Consider the following 27,364-nt stretch of genomic DNA (forward strand, 5'->3'; position numbering starts at 1 on the left):
AATCCTTGTCTAAGTGAATTCACACTTACTATTTGTTTTGGACGAGAAGCAACAAGGAAGTTAGGGACAAGGTGCTGCTCGCTAGCTCCACTGAAACACAGAATGTAGCTGCGACTTCACTTTACCTATATGTACAGAGAACCACTAAAGCAGTGGGTCCCAACCTGTTTCAAGGAAGACATTTTTTCCACGGACCGGTGGTGGGGGCAGCACCGGGGTTTTTGCTGCCCCCCATCCCTGCCCCCATGGGGGTCTTTAAATGGGGGAGGGGAGACTGAGGCTGTTTCTGCCACCTCTCCACTAGGTGGTCAAGCAACAGGAGGCCAATCTGCCTCCTTTTCCCATTTAAAGACCCCCACCGGTCAGCTGATTGGATGCCGGGTAGGCGGAAGAGGCAGTGGGGCTGCTCTGCCTCTCTCTGCAGCAGCCTCCCTGCCTTGGAGCAAGGCCACACTGCCTCTTTCATCCACCTGGGTCCTGGGTGGGCAGGGGAGGTGCGGCGCCTCTGCCTTGCTCAACGGCCCGGTTGCTAGCGGGCCACAGACCAGTCCCGGTCCATGGCCCGGTGGTTGGGGACCCCTGCACTAAAGCACCTGTAGATGCCTGTTTATGAGGGAGCAATGGCTACCATAGCATTCATGTTACAGATAGTAATACTGCTTTGGGATTAGCTGCTGTCTGACAACTATACTGGCAAGGGGTTGTGAAACAGCAAGAGGAAGAATTGTGTTGAGTACTTCTCCCCCGCTCCTCCAAGGAATTACTACAGCGTTCTTTCTGCCACTGAGCCACCCTATGTACTCCAGTGCTAGGCAGAACGTAGAAGTCATTCTAAGCTTGCTTTGTAGAACTACAACTTACTCGTAACAAAATACCACCAACTGTAATTTCAAAGGATTTTGTCAAGTCAAATCACTTAGCATAATTCAATAAAAATTAATATACAAGATTTTATTTGAATTTTAAAAACCTTAATCACAATTTACCCAAGAACGAAAACGAACGGTTGTTCAGAAGTTTAATTACAAGATGGGCAAATTGTCTCTCAAGACAACAAATTCCTTGTTTAAAAAAAAATGGGCAAAGTGATCCGTATTTTGGTGTAGCGTTTATTGCTCTTAAAGTGCACGAACTCTCTGAGGAGCACGGGGCATTGCACAAGAACTTCCCTTATGTGCTTCTAAAGCAAGACGACTACACAGAAGTGGGCGCAAAGACAAAAGAAGTGAAAAATACTGTTGTAAGAAATTTAATTTAAAAAAAAGAGAAATTCAACAGTGCCTAAATCTTTATTTTTCATAACCTACATTTTTTTTTAGACAGTCGTACATTTTATGACACAAAAAAGGAAACTTAAATTACCAATAGTTTACATGTAAGCTTGATTCCAGTCTTAAATGGAAGAAGAACATAACAGAAAACCCTCCCCCCCCACAAAAAAAGACCTCTGTATCACACTTTCTGTTTCCTGACTTGGCAGTTGTGAGCCTGCAGGCGTCTTCGATTGTCTGCTGCAATCCATGTAATAGGTTACAGAACATGTGAAAACTGTAGCTAGCTTACAAGGGATACAGAGATGGGTCTGGACCCTGAAGCGCCAATGGTTGTTCTTGATACACTGCAACACATATAGAAAAGAGGGCATCTCTGCACCAATCACTTATGCCTCTAGAAGAGAGACAGCCCCCCTGACAAAGACTGATTGGTTATACCAGTTCTCTATGACAGGATGTGAGATCAGAAAAGGGGGGGGGGGAGAGACAGGGAGCGCCGATACACATTAAATATTCAAAAGTAAACTCTTCTTTTAAATACATTCCTTTAACAAAGCTTCACGAAACCTGTGTTATACTCCTGTATGAAGAGCACCGAAGCAATCCTACAATAATTCTTTTCTTTTTTCTTTTTTCAAAAAAATGTCAATTGCGAATGGGTTCCTATTGTTCTAACCTGCAACTTGGATTCCAGAGCAGCAGCTCGCTCTTTTAAAATGCCAGATATGAGCGGCTGTTATGTTGACAGGTCTGTAAGGTGTCAGCTTTGTGCCAGTAGTTCCTTATGGTCTGAGTGCGGAAATGGTGAAGCGATTGGGGGGAAAAAGTTATTTGGCATGTCACTCGTGCTCTTTTGTAAAAGGAAAGCTTATCACGGTAAAGTTTTAATTTCTTTACACAAACTGTTATTTGGGTGAGAAGTAATTACAGTGTATTAACCTAGTACAAGCAGCAGCAGAACGCATCAGAAGCGGTACAACCCACTTGCTGGTCTGCATGGCATCAATTTAAACATATCAGTTGGCTGTGATGATTCACTGCACACTTCTTGTGGCCGCTTAATACATTGTTCGCAGCCATTTACTGCATGCTTCCAACAGGCAAGCAAAAAAACCATAGCTGGTCTCAACCGTAGCCTAATCTAGCCACCACTGTCACTGCTTACTGGATAAAGGATAAACGTTTAAACCCAACAACAGTACCAGTTTGGTGATTTTGGACTGATGTTAGGAATTCCATCTCCTTCCCCAGTATTTCCAAGTGTGCCTGCTAAAAAGGATGGAACGGACAGATCCCAGCTTGCCGATTTTTAAATTCTGCAGTGCAAAAATAGGAGGCTGGGTTTCTGAAAGGGAGAATTTTAAAAAATAGCAGCAATCTATGCTAGGAAATCAACCGCCCTGTGTCTCTTTATAGCCATGTGGAAACTTAAGTTCAATACAAGTAACTGCTAATGGTTTGGCCTAAAAAAAGCAATTGAAGTAAACGTTGGGGAGGTTTTGTGTGTGTGTGTGTATGTGTGTGTCAATGTGTGGCAATTGCTTTCTAACTCAGGATTTTAAAAAATATATATTTTAATTGCAGCTGATAAGAACAGAATTGAAAATTACAGTGCACAACCAAGTTTTCACACTGGTTGAAATGCACACGCCCAAAAGATTTAAAAAATTCCCAAGGGATTTTAAAGACACAACTTTTCTCCAATTCCCTTTTGCAGTGAAGAGGCAGAAATCAGCTCAGCATACCAGAATAAAGAAAAAAAGTAACAAGGAAAAAAACCCAACAAATTAAAAAGTAATATTCAAACCACAACATTTAGTTTATCTACATCCAGCTCAACAGCAACATTTATAATATATCAATAATTTTTATCAGTTTTTTAAGGGTACCTTTTTATATGTTCTGATTATTTACAACTGTACAATCAAAGCACACACTTCCAAGTGCACATATTTAATACAGTATTGACTATTTCCATTTACAGATTTTTTTCCAACATTTTGAAAAAAAAAAAAAGATCAACTGCTTAAGATCTTTTAAGGTATATTACAAAAAAACCCCACCGCTAGATCCTGTATTATAGTATGTTTTACTCAGCAATACCAGTGACAATACATACATACTGCAACTGAGCAATTCTGTACGCGCCACCCACACTAACCCTATGAAGGGGGTCAGACTTCAGTAACTCTAAGCTGTCTTATACAAAAGTTAAGGCAAAGTCATTTTCAAGTTTAAATAAAATTCAAGTCTTTAAATATTGGATGGAAATAATTCTTTAAAAAAACCAGTTGTTTAAATAAACCTTTTTTGTGTGGAATAAACGGTATTCAGCAGGAACACATTTTTTTCATCCGAACCACCTGCTGCTTCAAACACTCAAAAGAAAAAAAAAAGAAAAAACTTTAGGCATTTTAAAACAACAAAAAAAGATTCATAGTCAAACTTTATTAGAAACTTGCTAATCTTTAGTGCATCCTCGTCCTTCAGAAAGCATGTCACTTCTAAAGTTAAGTGTGACAAACCTCACCCCAGACGGAAATGGGGATCTCTTCCCTCACCGTCACATGCACACGGGAAGGGGGGAAAAAAAAGAGAACTCCATTATCTTACGGACTGAAAAAAAAATTAAATTCAAAATGCCAATGTTTGTAGGTACAGAAAGGTGGCAGCACTTCGGCTGATTTAAGATATGAACTCTTTCAAAGAGCACTTTTGAGCATAGTTTAAAAAAACCTACACACAGCACAGGGATAAACCAGAAAGGACAGTGGTGACTCAAATTAATTCCCTCCGGCTGAGAGGCAATAGAGATCCTCCTCACAAGAGTGCTGTTGTGCTATCTTGTGAAAAAATGGCCATCAACTGGCATCTGCCATAAACGAGGGTTTATGTACTGAATTATTTTCTATTCACAATGTGCTTTTTTCTCCTCTTCCTGAAATTCAAGGAACCATTTTATTTAATGAGAAGCTGGTTACTCGCTTGCTGCCCATCCCAACAAATAATACTAGAAAAGCCTCCCATGTGATGTTTTTGGGCTGAAGAAAACAAAATGCTTGTACTTTAAAACGTTAGAATCAAATTTATTTTTAAAACTAAAAAAAGTACAGTTTTCCATGCTGCTGTGCCACAGCAGCCATAATTTAAAAGGAAGGGGGAGGGGAAATCCTACTGTCTTGTAAAAGGCTTCTTTTTCTTGCCCTCTAAATGTTAGCTGCTGTTATGAATCCTTTGGACATTTTTAGAAGGCATGCACTTTAGACCAGTTATTTAAAAACTACAGCAGCGCAGTTCTGCGTAACAGATCGGGGCGGGGGGAGGGAATCATTACATGAAGCCACATGAAGGCTTCATAAAAAATGTTTTCTGTCAGGTAAATGTATTTTCCATCTAGAGAGAAAAAAAAAATTAGGCATCACCTCTGGTTAAGCACCAATCTAAACGCAAGGTTTAGATTAATTAAACCCTGACAGAGTAGACTGTTTGCTCAAGGGGAAATTTGGTGGGGGGAACAGAGGTGTGAGGGAAGTGAAGGTGGAATCTATTTTACAAAAGGAAGAACAAAACCAAAAAACACAAAAGGGAGGGGGGGGGGAAACCTTGCAGGCATTCTGTAGACTCAACACCCACTGCAAGCTCCTAACCAGCAACTCTTTCTGTGTACTCTGAGTGGCCATGGGTTTAACTTCATGGATAGCAAAACTGTTTCAATCCCTCCCAAGTGCTAGTTTCACTGAGGAGATTTGGGAGGGGTGCTCTGTTCTTTTGTGAGGCGTTTCCCAGCAGCTGGAGGGGGTGGTGATCGGCGTCCCGACTGTCTCCTCTGGTCTTTGGGCTGCCCTGGGCTTGACTTCACAGGAGGGGCCTCTTTGCTCCGCTCTAGAGTTTCTGTGGGTTTCCGCTCGTCTTTCCCACAGCCGACAGTGTTTGGCTTCTGTTCTTTCTGGGGCTGCAGAGGAGGCGGCGGGTCCTTCGTTGTCCTCTGGCAGATCTCTGCGTAACTAGGCTTTCGTAATTCCTGGGCAATCAGAAGAACAAGGCAGATATAGGACAACATAGTGATTTTTTCTTTGGTTTTGTTTTTGGATTTAAAAAAGCTAAAGCAATATCGACCAACAATAACTGTCGCTTCCTAAGTGGGGCAATTCTAGTTGAGGACAATGATCAACTACAGAGAAAGCTTTGTGATATTTAACTTATTTTTATCCTGCCGTTCTCTGATATTACTTGGGTAACGGCCAATGAAGCCCCCAGGCCTGCACTGAGCAAGATTGTACAATCCTGACTGGAATAAATTGTCAACAGAACCTGTTGGGAACAGCGCAAGAATTTGTACAAGGAGTCCTCCAGACATGTTCCAGGTCACAAAGAGCTTCAAAGTGTAAGAACTGGCACCTTGAAACTGAGCCCAGAAGCATACAGTTGGGCCAATGAAGCTGTTCCAGAGTAGGGATAAATCTGCCTAATGTTGGCCAACACCTGAGGAGTAGTTGCTTTTTGCACTGACTGAAGCGTCTCCAAGTTGGTCAGCCGTACATGAAGCTGCTGTAGTAGTCCAAACCTTGAGGACACAACAGAAAGCAGACATGAGGCTAGACTGTCCAAGGCCAGAAGAGGAGACGATTTACAAGAAAGATGTTATGGAAGTGGCATGGCTTAGTGGTAGAATCCCTGCTTACCATACAGAACGTCGCAGGTTCAATCCCTGGCATTTCCAGTTAAAGAGATACCGCAATAGGTGATGTGAAAGACCTCTGCCTGGGACACTGGACAGCCACTGGCAGTTTTAGTGGACAGTACTGACTTTGATAGACCAATGTGTCTGACGCACTATAGTGGGTCTCTGTGTTTACATTGCAGCTCCAGCCTCCTTGGCCGGCTCCTCTTTGCAGTCCTGTTTCAAGCAAACTAAAAAGAGGAGCCAATAACAGCTAAGGCAGTACGGAGCTATTAGGTTTATGCTGCCTCAGCTGATCCACATGGAGCCTCAAGAGAGGAGCAGCTGGGGAGGTGTGGAGCTGGCTCCTGCTGCCCCCAGCAACCATAGTTTAAACAGAGATGCAAGAGGAGCCAGCCAGCCCCAGCTGAGGCTGTGCAGAGCTATGCCACCTTGTGGTATAGCTGCCACCCATATAATAGCTCACAACCACCATCACCACCTTTTCCCAGGTTCAGTTATCGGTAGCCGAATACTGATAAAGCATTTTTTTTGGTATTTATTTGGTCTGGTTTATACCAGGGGTTGCCAAACTGCAGCTTGGGAGCCACGTGTGGCTCTTTCACGCATATTGTATGGCTCTCGAAGCCCCCACTGCCCCGTCAGCCAGTTTGGAGAAGGCATTTCTCTCTTTAAATAATTTCTTCAAGCCAAGCTAGCCAGTGGCTTGGAAAATAAATTTAAAGACTAAGAGATTGGGGGGGGGGGATGAAGAGGTGGAAAGAATGTTGCTTTCTTTCCATCTGTCCCTTCCTCCCCTTCCTGCCTTCCTCTCTTCTTCCCTTGTCTTGTGGCTCTCAAACATCTGCCTTTTCTTCTATGTGGCTCTTACATTAAACAAGTTTGGCCACCCCTGGTTTATATGGAGCATGCACACCTCATGGAGAATGCTAGAGGTGGAAAGGAGATTAAGCAGAAGTCAGGAAATAAAACATGTACATCACAGGAATGGTCAGACATTCAATTTAGGAATGGATGGATTTAGGAGTACTTGTTCCACTATGAAACAACTTGGGGTTTCAAGTGGCTGCAGTTAAACTAGGATCTTGTAGCCACACAGGCAAGAATAGCTGCCCACGGCTTGCTGTTGAAAAACATGGTGACTCTAGAGCCTTTGATATTTTTAGGATTTTAGACACCTTATTGCACACCCATTTGGTGCCTGAGAGCATAATTATATAAGGGCCAAGAAAACTGACTAATTCCAATTGTGGTTTGATTCAGATAGTTATACAAGGGTGAAACATAACTCGTGTAGGAAATTACCAAACATGTAAGACCAGATTTCAAGCTCCCGCCCCTTTATTACTCATCAACCAAAGTGCTCAGCAACTTAGGCTAGATTAATTTTGTTGGCCCTTTCCCCCCCTCCCAGCAATAAATGGCTCTTATTGAAATGGTCAAAGGAACAAACAGAAAGTAGCAATCAAGCAGAGGACTCCTCATAAAAGTCAAAATGCACTTACGACTATGGCAGCCCCATTGACCTGTACTGATTTACAAGCGGTAGTAAGCGTGGAAGAAATTCTTTCCGTGTTTTGTGTCTCTCTCTGTGGCTTGTCCATAGCTTTGGAGTCGCTGCAGAGATACAAAAGAACATGTGAATGGGGTGGGACATTACTTTCTTTTGTGACCAGAAAATACAAGTCCTTTGCACTACGAACCACAAATTCATGGAACACCAGACATGCCATCCAGTGTTCCCTCTGAGTTAGTGTGAGCTAACCCATAATTTTTTAGCTTCCAGCTCCCGCATTTTTGTCTCAGCTCGGGAAAAAAGGCCCTAGAGCAAACTAATTGATGCAGTAGCTCACAACTTTAATGCCAGTAGCTCACAAAGCAGAATTTTTGCTCACAAGACTCCACTGCTTAGAGGGAACATTGATGCCATCTCATCTGTAATTCTGCTGCAACAATCTCTGAAATGGGCAGCTAACACTGGGTTGGATCCAAACACTCAGAAACATAAGGAGTCTGTGAAGCAGATCTTCCTGATTCTTCCATTTCCCCCTTGCAGAGCTACTTCTAACTGAGGAAAGAAGGCTACCTAATACACCGCAGGGGAACCACAAAACTGTAAGTTCCTCTCCCTGGATGAATGCTGCTGTTTTCCCAACATTAAGAACCAGGCTTAAGATTACTGTTTGACTATACAGTATTTAAAATCTAGACTGCTGCTGCTGCAGCTTATTCATGGGTAGTGCTGGTGGTGTTCTTTTGAGCAGTTCTCGAGCTATTCAAGCAGCATCAAGCCTAAGCTTTTGATTACAGAAAATTGCAAACTCTCTGTTCAAAGCAGCATACAAGAGTGATGTATAACCAGGTCCTTACTCAGGAGACTGGGATGGGGAAGGAGACCTCTCAAACGTTCTTGGTAGAGAAGAAGTAGTGACTGGCAACAGAGGCTCACGAGGAATTCCTGATGGGACAGTGTTTGTACTTGCATCCACGTTGAGGTTCTGAAGGAAATGAAGTTTGAATCATTTCAAGCATGCTTAATTTACAACAGGGGCTGCATGCACAGAATATACTACAAGATGCACAATGTCTCCATAGAATCACAGCTGGAGGGCTGATGTCACAGGGTCCAATCCCCGTTGTGGAGAACTAGCCCCCCCACCACCACCCCCAAATGCCAACAAAGCAAGCCTGGATGGAACTCCACACCAGACAGAGTCAGCTGCACTGCTGTCGAGTGCATGGAGCTCTAGATCACCCAAGCAAGCTGCAGGAGAGCTCAAAAAACCTGCAGGGCAATCAAATATGACTTTGGGGGGTGGGGGTGGCAATTACTCCAGGCTCCAAAAATGGCAGCCTGAATTGATGCTGCCAAAAAGAAAGAGATCAGATGGGATGAAAATCCTGACAACAAATATTCTGCAAAGCCACTGTCTGCATTAAACAAGGCAAGAGAAGACTAGTGGCCCGATTGAGTAGAAGGCACAGCTGGTTGAAAGCTCTGCCTCTGGATCTCTAGATACTTCCAGGCATTAAGGACACTCTGGGCACCCTTGCCCCTCCAGCTTTTCTTCCGTTCTGTCTCTGCCCTTCAGGCAACGAGTAAGACAGCTCCGCATGGCCGCAAGACTATGTGCTAACCCCACTTGAATCTCCCTCAGTCCCCTTAACGCACCAGTAAATATTGTCTCTTCTAATACGTTTAAATGCAAGAACCAGCTGTGTCAGTTTCTGAAACCAGGTTAAAAACTAGACATTCCAGGTGAATTTGAAACCCAGCTATAAAAGCCTGGAAGCTTCACATACGCTGTAGATAAATCCTGGGATTCTACCTATTAAATGGAGGCTGCTCTATGCAAGTAGAAGTGGTTGCAGAAGCATGTGGGAGACCTGCCTCTAGCCCTCCACCCCCTGCCAGCCCGGCTTTTGTGCACACTCACCCGCTCCTTTGTCGTCCCTACTACCACACTCGACAATCTGTTTTCAAACAGGTCTTCTGTCTTCAGATTGCCTGCAGCTCCGGGCAACGGAGGGAAACTAGACAACCCCAGTTCAAAGCTTGGAGATGGAGGCTTTGGAGGAGGAGACTGCGTTTGCCCTCTCTGCATGGGAAACAGAATATAAGAACACTTCAGTGAAAATACCATGGAGACTTTATACAGTGGAATGAAAACCCACCAGGAATCTAGCGGTGAAAAGGTTTCCATCATTGCACGCAATACAGGACCTTTTTTTTGTAGCAAGAACTCCTTTGCATATTGGGCCATACCCCCCTGATGCAGCCAATCCTCTTGAAGCTTACAGTAGGCCCTGCAATAAGAGCCCTGTAAGCTCTTGGAGGATTGGCTACATCAGGGGTGTGTGGCCCAGTATGCAAAGGAGTTCCTGCTACAAAAAACGCCCTGCACGCATGGGCAGAATTCTGAGTTGAGATATTCTAAGCAAGACATTAAAAAACCATATGCAGCCAACAGGAGGGGGCAGACTTGAGAAAACAGGACACCCTCTGATATTGCGTAAGATGCTGCTTAGTTATGCAAAAATGTAAATGAAGCCAGCATTTTGAGTGAGGAGAGAGAAAAGAAGAAGAGTATGTTCTATTTGAGCAAACCCCGCCTGCCTTTCAATAATTTCACACCGTATTGAAGATCTGCTGACAATAATCTCAGCATTTTGCCTGTGATGATTAGGAAGCAACTGCATCACAGCTATTTAGAATGGTTATTTTCCTATTTAGTATTTAACCAACAAATTTCTTCTGTAGGATGATATGTTTAAAGAAGAGAATCACTAATCTGTCATCCCTGACCAAGTTAGTCACAAAAATAGACTCACCGTGAACTTGTCTTCTCTCTTCTTCCGATAGCCGTAGGAGTTTTTTCTAGAAAGAGAAACTGCCATCATAAACTTACTCTTGTTTTACACCTCTCTGTTAATATGTGAAGGTTATATGGACTAAAGCAAGTCAGACATTCCAATATAGAGAGGATTAAAGAGTTACAAGAAGAGACAGTAGGCATTACATTTTCCATTAGCTTTTATATAGCATAAATATTAATATAGGAACCGCCAATTTTCAGAAACATAATAAATTAGTTTTTTAATTACTACCAGCAGATGATTACGGTTTGAATAGAAAACAACTTTAACAAATTACCAAATTATTCTACAACACACACCCCTTAAAAATGTAAAAGAAACAGAATGAAATAATGTCAGCCTTCACATATGCTGCCTCAGCATTCTTCATTTATTTTATTAACTGACTATGCAGATGTTTCTGAATTCCAGAGTATATATAAAAAATAACACCTTCTATCTTAAATGTGTTCTTAAGACCATGTTAAGCAGGCAGGGTCATTTTGATCAACAGCTATGGGATCCAGCAAGTTTCTAATCCAAGTCTGACAAGCCTTGAAAAGCAGAGAAGAAAGGAAACATGGTTTGTCCACCAGTGACATTCAAGAGGCCATAAGCTGTCTTCACCCCACTTGTGAAACGGCAGTTTCTTAGCTACACTGTACAAATGGAAGGAGACAACTTGATGATGATCTGGTTTACCTATTTGCTGAGCTGTTTACAAAAATTCCTCCCATCACCTGATTGCAAACTGCACTGAAAAACCGTCAATCCAGCCCATGCAAGTTCCCAATCATATTATTTGGTACCAAATTCCTGTGCTTGGATGCTCACTGTAGGCCAACAATAGTATTGTCCAAGGAAAAGATACAGCAGGGGAACAGAGGGGAAATGGCCGTGGCTTGTACCTGAACACTCTGCTCAGCCAAGTTTAAAGCCCAGCTCCAACCCCAAGGCAGGTCCCCTGAATTGGACTCGGCTGAGTGACGTAGTGGGAGATAAAGAAGAAGACCATTGCAGACTTATACCCCGCCCTTCTCTCTGAATCAGAGACTCAGAGTGGCTCACAATCTCCTTTATCTTCCTCCCCCACAACAGACATCCTGTGATGTGGGTGGGGCTGAGAGAGCTCTCACAGCAGTTGCCCTTTCAAAGACAACTCCTGCGAGAGCTATGGCTGACCCAAGGCCATTCCAGCAGCTGCAAGTGGAGGAGTGGGGAATCAAACCTGGTTCTCCCAGATAAGAGTCCACGCACTTAACCACTACACCAAACTGGCTCTCTAAATGGTACCTTTAACAAAGTCATCTCCAAAGGCATCTTTTCTGAAGCCTATCAACCCAACCTTGCCATGAGGAAGCCATCGGTAAAGGCCAGAGAGTGCCAAAATCCAATGATGCTGGCAGGAAAAAGAATTCTATAGACGATCCCCCCTCCTTTTTACACAGTAACTGCTGTGCAGGAATATTATTCAAAAAAGCAAAAACCCAGACAAAGCATAGTGTCAATCTTATCCAAGTGCAAGGTCCAATGAACATATTCGCTGCACTGAGAGCTATTATCTCTCTTTCTCAGACACAAAACCACTTTGACTATTCAGACCATCCAAGCAGCCCAGTACCAAATTTATGTAAGGGAAATGTAGGGGGAAGAGGCTCAGCACCCCCCTTTACGTGTTTTTAAAGAGATATTTCCTAGCCTACCATATGACAAAGAATATTCTGTGGATGCCTTAGAAGCTAAAATGTTAATAGCCAGTTTGGTGCAGTGGTTAAGTGCAGACTCTTATTTGGGAGAACCAGGTTTGATTCCCCACTCCTCCACTTACAGCTGCTGCAATGGCCTTGGGTTAGCCATAGCTCTCACAGAGGTTGCCCTTGAAAGAGCAGCTCCTGTGAGAGCACTCTCAGCCCCATCCACCTCATAGGGTGTCTGTTGTGGGGGGAGAAGATATAGGACATTGTAAGCCACTCTGAGTCTCTGATTCAGAGAGAAGGGCAGGGTATAAATCTGAAGTCTTCTTCTTTTTAATAAGACAAAGCTTGGTGCCCATATAATTCCAACTCTTCACTCCTGTATCACTAAACTGAAAATTCAGCTGATTTGTATTGGTATTCTCACTCCAATCAAGCATGCCTTCTTCTTAACACAAGATCCCCATGGCACAGAAGGAACTCTTTCGAGCTTTTGGCCAGTCTCTGTGCGAGAGATGTTCACAGCACAAATATTCTGTGGTACAACAGCGGCCAGTTTGGTGTAGTGGTTAAGTGTGTGGACTCTTATTTGGGAGAACCTGGTTTGATTCCCCACTCCTCCACTTGGACCCGCTGGAATGGCCTTGGGTCAGCCATAGCTCTGGCAGAGGTTGTCCTTGAAAGGGCAGCTGCTGTGAGAGCCCTCTCAGCCCCACCCACCTCACAGGGTGCCTGTTGTGGGGGAGGAAGGTAAAGGAGATTGTGAGCCGCTCTGAGACTCTTTGGAGTGGAGGGCGGGATATAAATCCAATATCATCATCTTCTTCTTCAACAGTGTTGAAAGTCTAGCTACAGGTTAGATATGCACGCAGGGCTGAGAAAGTGCACAAGCTGATGATTAATCTGACAAAAGCCAGGATGATAGATGAAGATATACAAGGAGAGCCAAGCCAAGATCTACAGCTGTACAGGCACACCTGAATACTGCACTCAGGAGGACAGACAATGAATGACAAATTGAATCGTCACGGCTAAGTGGCCAGCGTATGCCAAATATGATCCTACAAGCTAAGCAGCAGTTAAATGGCAATGGTTTAATTACTGGTTTTATCTTTTTGTATGGATTTTAATTCAATTTTCATTAGTATTAATTATATATTTGTGTATTTATTTAATTCATTTGTATCCTGCCTTTCTCCCCAGTGGGGGACCAGTGCTCCCTCTAAGCTGAGTTAGCGTGAGCTAGCTCAGATATTTTGCCTCCAGCTCTCACATTTTTGTCTTAGCTCAAGGAAGGATGACCCCCAGAGCACACAAACTTATGCAGTAGCTCACAACTTTTACACCAGTAGCTCACAAAGTAGAATTTTTGCTCACAAGACCCCATAGCTTAGGGAGAACATTGGTGGAGACCCAAATCGACTCACATCGTTCTCTGTTTCTCCATTCTATCCCCACAACAACCCTGTAAGGTAGGCTATGCTGAGAGAGTGTGTGTGTGTGAGTGGCTCAAGGTTACTAGTCAGCTTCCTGGCATGAGCAGACATTCGAACCACACTGGCTCAGCCTTAGTGACTTAGTTTTAAGGATGTTCACTGGGACGTGATTTCAATGGTTTTAAAATGTGATTTTTCTCACACATGCTTTAAATTGGTGGTCCTTGTAAGTGGAGAAAGGCAGGCTATAAACTCGGTAAATAATGCTGATACATAATACCTGCCGCAAACCAGATAAACAGGAAATCTGTGTTTAGTTGTAATGTCTTGTTTCCAACCTCTACTTTGGAATAGTCCATGCAGAACAGGGACTTTACTGCTTCCTCTGCAGAATACAGAATACTGAGCCTCCTGAAATTATGTTTCTGGGAGTGGGGCGCAAATCACAGCGGGGGGGGGGGGCGCTCGGGCTCTGCTGCAAGAGGAGGCAATTGACAGAAATCACTGTCCCCTCTTCTGAAGATGGAAAATGACACACCACCGCAAGGATAGCGCTTCTTTGAGAGCCTCCAAGTTTTACGACATCATTGTTCCAAGCTGCTCATTAGGGCACTCAACATCAGCCAAAGTTAATACATGAAAATTGAGAGAAAAGAAGAGTTCGGCTCTAAACCGAAGAAAACTGTCGCTGTAATGGCTTTTAACCAAAATCCGCGTGGGAGGCTGGGAGCAGGAAAACTGATAAAAATCCACCTATAGACTTGTTTTTCAAAAACCAGAAGTTGTTTGCCTTGTAAAAAGGGATATTTATCACCATCTGAATGAGGAAAATGTTTAGTTATTTCATTAACAAGGTACGGGGTGGAAGTTAAGTGTTTTAATCTTCCACTATCAAGCAGCAGAGCGTACTCTTGACTCTTTCATCTTGCGGAAGCTATTACATAACCTAATTTGCTGTTACGTGCGCAAGGCACTCACATAAGTCGTATGCTTTTGGGCTGAGTTTCAGTTGAAACCCGGAACGCTGCAATCTATATCAAATATCAGAGGAAAAGAAAAATGTTTCAAGCGAAGCCATTCCACTGGAGTTGGAAACCCGCTGCACAGTTATAATAGGCTATCATGCACAGGCTGATCGAGCCAAATTGCAAAGGCAGTTCTTGAGCACTTGACTGAAGGGAAAGCATTCATGCAAAGGACATTGAAGCAAATCAGAGCCACAGTATTTCAAATCAGCAGCTGGGTACCAGTGGTGCTAAATAAAGCTCTGCTGGAAATGAAGCACTGGAGACAGGACAGCTCAGATTTGCAGAAGAGCTGAAGTTGTTATCTGTGGTCTTTTGAAGGCCAAAAACTATACAAGCAATGGAAGCGGGGAGGCAGCCATAACCCACGCGCTGATGATCGTAGAGATAGGTACATACTGGAGGCGGAGGAGCCAACATCTCCTCTGTTGAAGTCAACTTTCTCCACTGCCAAAATCTGAGTAAGCGACTGTCACTGACAAATACAAAATCAGTTCCCAAGTGTGGGCATAGAATCCAACTCTACAGCTGACCCTCCATTCAGCCTTAGCCCTAGGGATTACATCAGTCTGGCTCCCAGATCCATCAGGGGCTATTAGCCACAGCGTATTGATGGAACTCTCTGTCTGGGGCAAGTGATGCTTTGTATTACTGGTGCTTGGGGAGTGGGGGGGTCAACAGTGTGAGGGCTTCTGGTGTCCTGGCCCCACTGATGGCACCTGATTTTTTTGGCCACTGTGTGACACAGAGTGTTGGACTGGATAGACCACTGGCCTGATCCAGCATGGCTTCTCTTATGTTCTTATTTGAAATCATCACATGAATCTCATTAGGGAAGGCCGAGGGCTTCCTACTTGAGCCCCAGTTCAGCATTAAGGCACAGTTCTAAGAGTTTAGGTTTGTTCTTTGGAACAGCACTTTAGGTTTTCGAGCTGACCTTGTAATGCCAGGTTCTAAAAGCCATTATTCCCGTGATGGGACTGATCATAGAACTATTCCAGTCCTTGTAAAACGGTTTATATAGCTATTAAAATGCCTCCTGCTGTCTTTGGTATGCTTATTCTAGTGTTCTTAATACCCATCTTCTCTCGGTTTTCCTCTCCCTGTCTGTTGACCTATCTGTGGCACTCAATCACCGGAATTCCTGCTGCATTCTTTTGTATTTATAAACCAATTAACGGTTCATGTTTAGTCTACTTTTCCCCAATCGATTTGCTTTATTTCCTTCTTGCTCCATATACGCTTTTATTTATTTAGGTATTTTGTTGTTGCTGTATATGCATGCCTGGAAGTCATGTGACTTCGGACAACTCTTACTGAGGCATGAAGAACGTTCAGAAAAGTGGCTTGATACAGCTTGCCTCTTCCTCCCTGTCCTGGTAATTCTTTGGAGGCTTGTTAGGGTCTGCCCTGCTTAGCTTCCGAGATGTGACAAGTTTGGGCTTGTCCGGACTATCTAGGTCAGGGCTGTTTCCTCTAGGCTTTTGTCACAACTTCTTATTCACAAAAATACACAACTAGACTAACCTTTGGGCACTACATGGTCAACACTCACCTTCCTCGTCCTAAGCTTGGGGACGAGTCTGAAGTCGTGGGTTCTACTCGGCCACTCCCTACTTCTCTCTTAGTGTAGCTTGAAGTGCTCTGCATCCGTGTTCTGTTTTGACCCGGTTGCCTTGTCTGTGGACTCCTGACACCATTGATTAAGCGATCCGCAGAAAAATTGAATATGGTGGGGCTCTCTAAAAGTCCAGGACCTCTGTCTGCACTGGGTATTGTATGCCGTAGATGTGCTTTGCTGGGATTCCTGGGCAGAAAACAAAATCATATCATATTTTAAACAATTGTTAGGGTTTTTTTTTCATCTGCACACATTGAAATGAACCAAGGGGATATTCTTCAACACATCATCTCTGACAAGTTGGAGGAGTTGGTAATCCGAAGGTCAACACTGTTTGCTCTTCCTGGTTAATACTTCGGAGAACTCAGAGGCTAACACAACTCAAAAATGATTTTAAGAGGAAATGTAGAATTTGTTTTAAACAAAGATGCTGGAGATAAATTAAATTTACTTTTCATTTAGTCCTATAAGGCAGCCAGAGGACTGGAAGCCACAGCAACACCCCCCTTCTTCCGTCTTAGCTGTTTGAAAACGGGTCAGCATCAAACTAAACTGCAGCTAATGCCACAGTCTCTGCTGACCCAAGATTTGAAGACAGTTGCATGGAGGTACTGGATAGCGTTTGCTATAGCATCAACTGACCACAGTCTACGGAGAGGAGGATTCGCTCTCTGGAAGGCACACTGGATTCCCAAGGCCTGCACCTATCTCCCAGCCAGATCAAACAAGTGGGGAATCACTGGGTTGAATCCACATGTATTCTGTTCAATTAACAGTGAAAATTTCCTTTTGTGTAAGCAGCTATGGCAACAAGGAAGACTTCACTGTTAAATGAACAGATCACCTTCGGATCCAACCCACTAAATCTGCACTGGTGCCTAGTGACATTAACTATCTGAAAGGTGTTCTCCTCTCACTTGCCCCATTCCTGTTCTTTCTTTTTTGTAGTTCTGCTATTAGCACCTCCCCTTGCAGCTGAACTATGACTCCCAAGGAGACGCATGCCTGTTTAATCACTCTGAGAACTGTGACCGCAGCACTCTGCAAACACACATTGCCCCTAACTCCCCAAAGAACCATTATCCCCTCCCAGTAAGTAACAGAGTTCCATTTGGAGAGGTGACACAGACCGTACACCTTAATTAAGCCACTGAATAGCTTATGGCAGGGGTGGCCAACAGTAGTTCTCCAGATGGTTTTTTTGCCTACAACTCCCATCAGCCCCAGCCAGCATGGCCCATGGCTTGGGCTGATGGGAGTTGTAGGCAAAAAACATCTGGAGAGCTACCGTTGGCCACCACTGGCTTATGGTTTTACCTAACCCAGGGCTTTCATTTGAATCAGTTGCACGAGAAAATCAATCAATAGTTTTTTTACTGTTATTCAGTAGAAGACTGCCCGCAGCATCCAAGTGAGCACTGCTAACGTGATGCATGCTCCCTCCCAAAAGTAATTTCAGAGAATTCCCTTGACGGATTTCACTCAACAGCTCCCAAGATAGAAACACCCCCCCCAACTACCCAGTACTTAGAACTTGCCTGTTTCTGGGAGTATACTGTCTGAGTGTAGTCAGTGGAGAAGCAGTAGGCTTGAAAGTAGGAGATGTAAAACCATTGATAAACCCAGTGTTTGGAAACGGCGTTACCTATATAGAAGAGAAGCACTGAAGGTTACATATTTGTAAGCCTTGAGACGCTTAATGATCGCAGGGGCTATGATTTTTCGGATCACTAGGCATCTCTCAACTTCTGTTTGACCCACAGATGGGACTTCTGTTTGGATACTTTGTGATTTTGTAATCCATTTTAAATGTTCATTAACCATGTTTTGTTAGAACTGTTCAATACAATTCCCAAACTATTAAATTCAAAATAAGAATCATACCAAGTATTTATAAAGTTATAATCAGACAACTTTTTAAATTCAATCCATGCATGCGTTCAGTGGAGAGGGGGCCATCTCGATAGCTTCTTTGTATTACGAAATTCTTCATATGTAGCTTGCAAGAATTCCATGGAACAAACCACAGGTGTTTCTCCACTCCCAATGTACTGTTATTTATTTTTAAATACTAAACTATCTGATATAGAGCAATCCAGGATGGACTCTACCATGTGCTTTTGCTTCAGCTTTACTAGGACAGAATCTCAACTATACCTGTATATAATCTCAAGCGCAAAACAATGGCAATTCAATGGGTTCTGTCAATGGCAAAATAAACCCAAGGTTACTTTTCAAGGAAGCCAACTTTTTAGACCACAACTGGAAGTCATGATATGGTTCCTGCCTGAAGACTTGGAATAGTAAAAGTGAATGTTTGGATTTGAGCCTAGGCAAAATGTAAGACAATCGTTGCTTTGAATTTCACATAATAGAGGCTCTCTAAACATGTTTTGGTTCTGAGCTTGGGACAGCACAGTTTTTGAGTCAAGTCACTTGATGGAAGCAACTGGAATCATGCAGACATCTCATAATTCACTGCTCCTAGCTTACTTGCTCAAAGTTCTTGTTGATTTGTACTTTTTGGGTATGGAAAGAGGACTGGGCAAGTGGAAATCACAGTCTGACAATTTTAACTTAAAAAATGGTACTGGTACTACAAAACAGTGTAACACAACTCATTCATCAACTCCCATTGAGTTTGATGCAATTAAATGCACTGGGTTGGGAAGAAGTCAAAAGAACTGTTGTCCAGCCTTAACTGTTCTGAATTCCTGCTGCTACACTTGAAATAAGGAGGAAAGATGACATGAGAACGGCACAGCAAGATTATTTCAAATGACAACCATGGAATGTTATGGAGCAATAAAACAATACCAAGGTCAAGCAAAAAAATACTGCTGCAAACAGTACCGCTGAATAATAATGCAAATGCTTCAATCCTAATATAATTTTAAATCAGTGTATACAATGTCTTCATACCTTCCATCCCAAAAAAATTTAAATTACAATTCATTACAAAACACATCAATTGCTTCCACAGTTTCCAATAGAGGGATTAGTAATCTTCAACAATTCCTTCCTTCAGTAAATAAAGTCCATAATACAGTCCTTGAAAAGTTCTGAAATTCTTTCAAGTAGGGAGGAACAGGAAATCCTTACAGCCTTTGTAGGATGTCCCCTCTAGATTTCAAGATGTTTCAATACTGATGTGTTTTGTAATGAATTGTAATTGAAAATTGTAGCAGTATTTTTTTCCTGCTTGCATCCACGCTGAAACCCCTTCTTCTGTGGCAATACCAAGGCCAGCAAAGAGCAAGGGTGTACAGCAAATAATAAAAAAGAATGCTTTTTTTGCAGATATTAAGGTACCAGATCTCAAGCGAGCCTGTACAGCTCTGCAGAATGCTGAATGACCTGGAAGTTCCAACTGCTAAAGCTGATTAAAGGAAGCAAAATTACAAAGCCAATCAAGAGGTTGTCAAGAATGTTTGGTGAGCAAATGAGCTATTCCCTGATGCTTACCAACGATGGATCAAGATAGCTGTGTGTCGCTGACCAAGTCTGTGGGGCAATTAAACTGTAGAGTGGGAACTGCTGTTGGGGGCTGTATACTGGAGGTAAGTAAAACGATGTTGTGTAACGCTGCTGTGTGTAGATGTTCATATCCAGAGGTCTGTATCCATTCTTTGGCAAAAATGTATTTATAGCTATAGCCTTTGCTTTTATTCTTGCCTGTAAGACAGAACGGTATGTGAGCCAAATGTTCAGAAATCAACTATTACAGCAAAGTTGTTTTTTTTTTAAAGAACAGCATGGCATACTTACCTTAATTGGTTTTCCTTGGAAAGTTTTCACTTCTTCTCTAAGGTATCTGTAAGCCTTTAAGAACAACAAGTATTTGTTTGAGTGGGAATAAATCAATTAACCATGAGGATTATTTTCATTAAAAATACGTAAACTTGTTCCAAGTTCTTTTGGTTAAAAGTTCAGACCTAGAGATGTAAAAATCTAGGAGGGGAAACAGTTTAATCCCCCGCCCTCATTTTTTTCCAATGGAAAAAATTGGAAATTTTAGAGAGGTTTGGGAAAAACTGTAAAGAATATTTTTTTTCTTTTGAAATACACAACATTCTATTTAAGAAAAGGGTTTAAAATTTTTGTGTAAGCATCTATAGCATTAGAGAATAATTCCTGTGTACACAATAAACATATGCCATATCTTCAATCCTAAGTATCTGATTGTGTCCATAATTAAACCACAATATAAAATCTGTGCTTCCTATTCTTTCCAATCACACAAATAATAATAAAAACAACTACATTACATGTGCTAAGGCATCACAGGGTTGGTCTCTCTAGTATTGGGTATATTTGCAATTCTGCTTGTAGAGAAAAGGCATTTATGCGTTAAATTTTATAAATGCCACATAGTACAATTTTATATGTTAAGTTATAAAGTATGCATTTCATGATGTTAACAGGACAATAAATTTAGATTTGATATGAAAGTGTTACATATAACATTTGGTAGGGAAGGGCGGTCTAAAATCAAACATCTAAATAAATAGAATACATTCAGTTTTTTCCAAAAATTATTTTTCCTTCAAAAGTCAAGGGGTTTTTTTTCCTGCTCTGACATATAATAGATCTTAGCCAAGCCCTTAGAATTAAGGAGCGTAACTGTTTTCATTTTAACATTGCATACCTAATGCTGCATGCTGTTCCTAAGAGGAGACACGAGAATCCAGTGCAAACCCTTATGACCTGTTCCCAAAACATAATGCTGCTGGGGTGAACTGGTCGTTAGAATTTAATTTAATTTTCAGATTTATATCTCACCCTATCCTGCAAGTGAGTTAGAACTGATTTGGCCAAGGCAGGTATGCTGAAGTCCACTTTTAAAATCAGTACAGGTTGAGTACCAACTGATTTTCATGGAACTTTCTTCAATGTATTTTGTCTTTAAGGTGTTATAATTTTGTAACCACTGAAACCAAGCCAAAAAGGCCTGTAGAAATACTGCAGCTCTGCCCAACAAGATTCCATTTGGCCCTGCAAGTAAATAAGCTCTTTGTACTACGAGCCACAAATTCATGGAACGCCAGACATGCCACCTCATCTGTAATTCTGCTGCAACAATCTCTGGAATGGGCAGCTAAAGCTGGGTTGGATCCAAACACTCAGAAACATACTGAGTCGGTGAAGCAGTGCTTCCCAGTTCCACCATTTCCCCCTTGCAAAAGTTTGTGCAATGGCAGGAGTGCGTGTGCATGGTGATTTCACTTAATCTCCCTTCCTCGTTCCACCTCCTTGTGCCACACTCCATATTGTTCAGGGGGTCTCTGACACTCAGGAGTGGCTCTACAGAGACAGATATGCCTTCTGTGTACTATTTCCATTCATGGGAAAATGGTCTCCAGTTCCTGCACGCCATCAGGGAGGGAGAGCTTACCTGCTGTGCATCTGCTTCTGACTCAAATGTAATAAACCAGTTGTCATTGTAGGCAAATTCACAGTTGATGAACTTAGGCAAGTTATCTCCCTTGAAGAGTGCTTCAACCTCCTAGGAAAAAGGCGAACGAGGAAACAGGTTGAGTGCGTGAAGCTGCCTAGGTCAGACCACGGGTCTGTCAAGGTCAGTATTGCCCAAGCTGATTGGCAGCGGCTTTCCAGGCAATACAGAGGCAGCCCTAGACATCTAAAAGTACTTGGGCCCCTGTAAGTATGTAGGATCCCCCCTAAAATGGCTCTCAAACACAGAGCGTTTCAATTATCAGTGCTCTGAAATTTCTTCACACATCAACCTGCTATTGATATATAACTGATATTCTATAAAGAGACTATTTTTTATTTACATCATGCATATGAGAATGCCCAGTCATGCACCTCTCAGGATAATGTGTCTGAACATCCACTGGAATTCTCTCCCCGTGAAGCATACAAAGGGGAGACAGATCCTGTGTGTGAGCTAGGCTTGCTCTTTACTGCAATGCTGTCCGATCCTAAAAGGAAGACTTTGGTTTGCGCTTATAGACCACTGAGGGTAAAAACGACTTAACTTTGGATAGGCAGGGTTAGACTGCATACGTGAAAGCTACTGACTGCTGAAGTGCTCCTACTGTAACAGCCCCTTAACCCAGGCAGCGAGGCCTATGCAATGCATGAAAAGCACACATATTCCAGTGTCATAAAGATCAAATTTAAAATGTATTGGTAAATGCCTAATTCTTGCTAATAGCTGGGCAACGGACAATGGATGGAAACGAGAAGGTACTTACTTCAATAGGAGTCGATTCGGGTACTTCACGTAAAATCACAATGCAGCGATTCTGGTTTGGCCTGACTTTTTCACCCTTCTCATCCACTTGGACTAAAGGCAATGCTAAGAGAACCCAGAGAATAACAGTTAGACACCAAAAATGAAAGATGGGTCTGACACCTGCCACAGCTTGCAAAGCCACCTGGTTTCTAGGTCTCTGTAGCATTCAAATCCATTTATTTTATATGTATGTGATTTTACAGCTTACTTCATAGGGTGATACTTAAGAGGTCTCATTTATTAAATATTCATGTGCTTAGATCTGTCATATGCCAACTTTGCACATGTTTGGGTCCTCCCTCTTCCCCCTCCCGTCTTATGCAGAGTGCAATGAAGGAAAGACAATGATGGCTAAGTCAAGTGATGTGTGATGCACGAAAGCACACACTGCTTAACTGGAGCGAGCCACTGTGTGAGACAGGATGCTGGATTAGATGGATCATTGGTCTGATCCAGCAGGTTTCTCCTTATGTTCTTATGAGCCCTCCCCATAAGCTGGGCTTCTTAATCAGGAATGCCAGATTGGGGAAGGAAAGCTAACTCTAGTTACACCACACGTGTGTGTATCATGGGTCCCTGGAATTAGCTTTACACCACCATTCCTCTATCACTGTGTTTTCCATATGCAGGGTCATGACCCAGTACCGGGCCATGGAAGCCTCACTACCAGGTCACAAAGCTAGCCCTGCCCCATCTCTGTGTTGTGCTGAGAGGAGCTGGGCTGCCTCTCCTTCCATCTCCCCCACTCCCAGTGTCTGAGAGAAAAGCTGGCATCCACTGGCACTTTAGATCCACAAAGTGTTCTTCAAGGTATGAGATTCATGTGCCTTGCAGTGTGTTATTTTGGGGAGATTTCCCTGGGAGGCCTGGGTGGCAAGGAAGGGTGTGTGTGTTTTTTTCAGCTGGGAGGGGCGGGGAGTGGGCATTCCAGTCTCCTGGCTCCACCCCCAAATTTTAGTGGGCCACGAAGAAGAAGTGTAAAAATAACCGGGCCACGGGAAAGAAAAGTTTGGGAAACCCTGCTCTATCATATTTCATGTCAGGCAGGAGCCAAATGGGACCAGCTGGAAGCCCATTAATATTTAACCGTGATGAAATGTGGACACCTGAATACAGCAGCCTATGTTATATGCTACAGAATTACAGATTCCTGAAGTGAAAAAAAAGGACTGGAAGCTACCAAGCCTAGGCCAATGTAGCAAAATAGAGAAACCTAGATATGTTGGGTGCTATCACAGTTCCCTGGAAATGCTACCCATGTTGTATCTGGGGGATGTTCTTTCCAAGCTCTAACAGCATAGGTGTGACCACGTTGGCCTCTAGAATACTTGCTAGACCTGTCAATGGAACTTGGGAGAGAGAGGAGAAATAATGATGTTCTCATTGTCTCAGACTCAGAAACGTCTTCTATGACATTACTTTATAATTCATGCCTTTTTTTTCTTGAGTGCTCAGTAAGGAACAAGCAGACAGCCAAGGTTAACCATCACATTTTTCTTTAACATGGCTATCATGTCCAAATAAGCATATTCGATCTGATATAATTTTCTCCACAGGTAAGTTTTTCATTCTAACGCAAGAGATAAATTATACGAAATCTTCCAAGACTTCTCAATCCCACGCCATCTCCTCAGACTTTAAGGAGTCTAATGCATGCCGGATCTCAAAGCACACCAGTATTTAGAAGCCGATCCCAGATAACTTATCCAGAGTAATACCAAACAACTCAGTCCTGTGTCTTGCACCCGATTTCAAAAGACTTTGGTTTTTTCAAGACACCTGACGGATAGCACAACTCCTCTTTTGTAAATTATCTGCATTATACAGAATATTCTCTGGGGATGAAGCCAACGCAAATGGCGTTCGCAGCTTGTGCGTGAGTCACGAATGCAAGCTTGCACAATTACTTACATCGCAGCACTTCAACAATCAAATCCATATCAGTGCTCAGCTTCTTGACGTGATCGAGGTTAGCTACTGTCATTATTGGCACATATTGATCACTGTCCATCTGAGAGATAAGATACATGTCGCTGGCAAGATTCTCTCTGCAAGGGGAAAATTTCATTGTGAATGGCCTACTTATTCATTCAAGAGCAAAATTTCATTTGCCTGCATGATGCAAGTCGAGAAACTTATGTCTATGTTTGTGTCAATATAGCCAATGTTTTTTACTTCAATGCTCTTTGCTGTCAAGTTTGCCGCTGCCCATTAAATACTTATTTGGTGCTCTTGTTGGTCAAGTTTTGAGGGTAGCTTTCTACAAATTGCATCAAGTACAACATAGCTCACTTGCCAGGCAGCTGACATCTTTCCTGTCTTGTGGATAACAGAACATAGAACAGGGCTCTTTTTCTAGCAGGAGCTCCTCTGCATATCAGACCATGCCCCCTGATGTAGCCAATCCTCCAAGAGCTTAGAGGGCTCTCAGTACAGGGCCTACTGTAAGCTCCAGGAGGACTGACTACATCAGGGGGCGTGGCCTATTATGCAGAAGAGCTCCTGCTAGAAAAAGAGCCCTGGGTCACACATTTTAGAGGCTTGACATGGGGGTATGGCTTACTGATGACATATTTCTTGATGGAAGGGATGGGCAGGCAATAAAAGATGACGGCGTGATTATATGAAAACTACAGTTAATACAACTCAAAAGATTTCTAAATACCCAGCACTGTACAACAACATACTTGAGTAGGGATAGACAGCTCAAATAGTGATATGGCCGGAACAGAATACACCTTGACTAGCGTGAAGAGTGATGCACCTGGCTTGGAATATCCCCTGAAACCATTTCATTTGCACCTCATCTTGGAGCCTAGCAGGTTGGGCTTGAGTGCTTTTGATTGCAATTCTCATGGACACAGCAGAGTTTCCCTTCTCTGGGGGAGAGGAAATACCACTAGTTCCCAAATTCAGAAACAAACACCTACGTAACCTCTGGACCTGAAGGTTCCGAAGAACCTTACCCCACTGGAAAAGCACCTTCCTGCAGAGATAGATTCCTTACAAGAGGCAAAGGCTTCACGCTTCTGGTGGCATGATAGCCTTGGGTTTTGGTAATCTGGGAAAAACTAATTTGTTTAGGAGTACTTTAAGCAATTAGGGCTGATCCTCAGCTTTTTCTCCTTATGAAAACATACACTGTTATTTGCATAGATTTGAAGAGTTTTATTCCGCTAGCACAAAACATTTCCTCACTCTAATGTTTGGATATTTTTTCACCCTTGATATACATTTAAAATGATATCACCCTAATATTGATAATTTCGAATGACTTCTTTTACTTTCTACCTTACCTTCTCCTCCCCAGCAGAGACCCAAAGCTGCTTACATCCTTCTCCACTCCATTTTATCCTCACGATCACCTTATAAATGCAGGTCAGGCTGAGAGTGGGTTTCTGGCCCCAGGTCTACCCTGCAAGCTTCCATGGCTCTCCCAGATCCCAGCCTGGTGTTTTAACCACTATGCCACAGTGGCTCCCAAAGTTCCACACTCACAGGCAGGAACCCTCTGAATCCCAGTGTTGTGGAGCAGTAACAGAGGGTGCTGTAACTCCCACACCCTCTTGCAGGCCCTTCCAGGTGACTGTCCACTGCAGAGAACCAGGGCTCTTTTTCTAGCAGGAGCTGCTCTACATATTAGGCCACACCTCCTTGATGTAGCCAATCATCCTGGAGCTTATAGTAGGCCCTGTACTAAGAGCCCTCTAAGCTCTTGGACGATTGACTACATCAGGGGGCGTGGCCTAATATGCAGAGGAGCTCCTGCTAGAAGAAGAGCCCTGTGTAGAACTAAGATGCTACATGTTCACTGGTATGATTCAGTGGAGCTGTGGTGACATAAGGCACTTTGGGGGTCCACTGTGACCAAAGAAGCATCAGGACTTTAGTGGAAATCAATACTATCCGTTTGAAAGTTCTCACCCCAGAGGCAAGAAAGTACTGGAAGAAGTTATATGTGTGGTTAGATACGTAAGATTTACTGGTATGAATTTTTGCTGTTATCTTTTATTATGGATGTTAGAAATACAATGCAAAGTGGACAGCTTAAGCGAGGACTTACAATATTTACAACACTTTATATGGACCATTGTGATATAAAGTTAAATGAACAATAATACTGTAAAACAATCTATTTTAATGATATATTGATGTGCAGAATGTACTATATTCTTAGTAACTGATGTATCATTGCTTTTCTATTTCCACTTTCCCTTTCCCCTTTTTCTCTTTGAAAACTAATAAAAAATATATACCCTGAACATTCTCACCCCAGCAGAAATTTTGCTCATCAGAAGGCAAATACTTCACGCTTACCTAGATAAACAGAATTCCAGTGTTTTTTTAAGCACCTCTCGCAAATCTTCTTGACCTTCTGGCTGCAGCTGCTCTTTTTCTCCTAGAAATGGAAAAGGAGTCCAAAGTCAAATAAAACAATATTAAGTTTCAGTAAAAGTGGCTTCCTTCAAGCAACAGGACAGCTAGCTTCATAAGGCCACATGCAACTCCACAAAGAGAAATAATGGTTATAAAAATATATTACAGATGTTAAGATGTGCTTGATCTTAAGACATATGGGGTTGGATCCAAAGGCAGGGCCGCTCTGCTCACAGCAGGACAGCTTCCACGAATGGCAGATTCCTTCTGTGAGCAGAAATGTACTTCTTGAATTCAGTCCAAGAACTGCAGAAATACACTTTAACATAATGCTTAAGTACACTTAGGGTTGTGCTCTTATTTATTCCCCCACTACAATGCATTAGGCAGCATGAGAACAGGAAAGCAACATTTTTTTAACAAAAGAAACACAAGTTGGGGCACTAACAGTGAGATGTAAGTCATGGTTTCTGGCCAGCTGGTTCAGCTTTTAAGAAATCTGAAGGCACAAACTAAGGTATGTAAATATTTGAACTGGTTCTATGTATCTGGAAGCAATCAAGAGAGACTGGAATATGCTGTTATTCCACCCTGCTACACACACACTCATGTAGATGCAGCACCAGTTCTGAAGTAGT

The 27,364-nt window shown here is 42.7% G+C and overlaps 1 protein-coding gene across 1 annotated transcript in view; it reads right to left on the minus strand.

Annotated features, from left to right (window-relative positions):
• Positions 1-1,233: 1,233 nt before the first annotated feature.
• Positions 1,234-27,364, minus strand: part of LARP4B (La ribonucleoprotein 4B) — a 76,977-nt gene continuing 50,846 nt past the window's right edge. Inside the window, exons 5-17 of the mRNA XM_060248087.1 lie at positions 26,667-26,748; positions 24,261-24,397; positions 22,309-22,412; positions 21,483-21,593; positions 19,856-19,909; positions 19,553-19,762; positions 17,626-17,732; positions 16,022-16,273; positions 10,288-10,333; positions 9,393-9,554; positions 8,326-8,453; positions 7,461-7,572; positions 1,234-5,295 (exon numbers count right to left, since the gene is read on the minus strand). Of these exons, the coding sequence (XP_060104070.1) occupies positions 5,008-5,295; positions 7,461-7,572; positions 8,326-8,453; positions 9,393-9,554; positions 10,288-10,333; positions 16,022-16,273; positions 17,626-17,732; positions 19,553-19,762; positions 19,856-19,909; positions 21,483-21,593; positions 22,309-22,412; positions 24,261-24,397; positions 26,667-26,748 (1,793 nt within the window). The 3' untranslated portion in view covers positions 1,234-5,007. The remainder of the gene's footprint in view (positions 5,296-7,460; positions 7,573-8,325; positions 8,454-9,392; positions 9,555-10,287; positions 10,334-16,021; positions 16,274-17,625; positions 17,733-19,552; positions 19,763-19,855; positions 19,910-21,482; positions 21,594-22,308; positions 22,413-24,260; positions 24,398-26,666; positions 26,749-27,364) is intronic.

This window comes from Heteronotia binoei, chromosome 10 (assembly GCF_032191835.1).
Source record: "Heteronotia binoei isolate CCM8104 ecotype False Entrance Well chromosome 10, APGP_CSIRO_Hbin_v1, whole genome shotgun sequence".
Taxonomy (NCBI): Eukaryota; Metazoa; Chordata; class Lepidosauria; order Squamata; family Gekkonidae; genus Heteronotia; species Heteronotia binoei.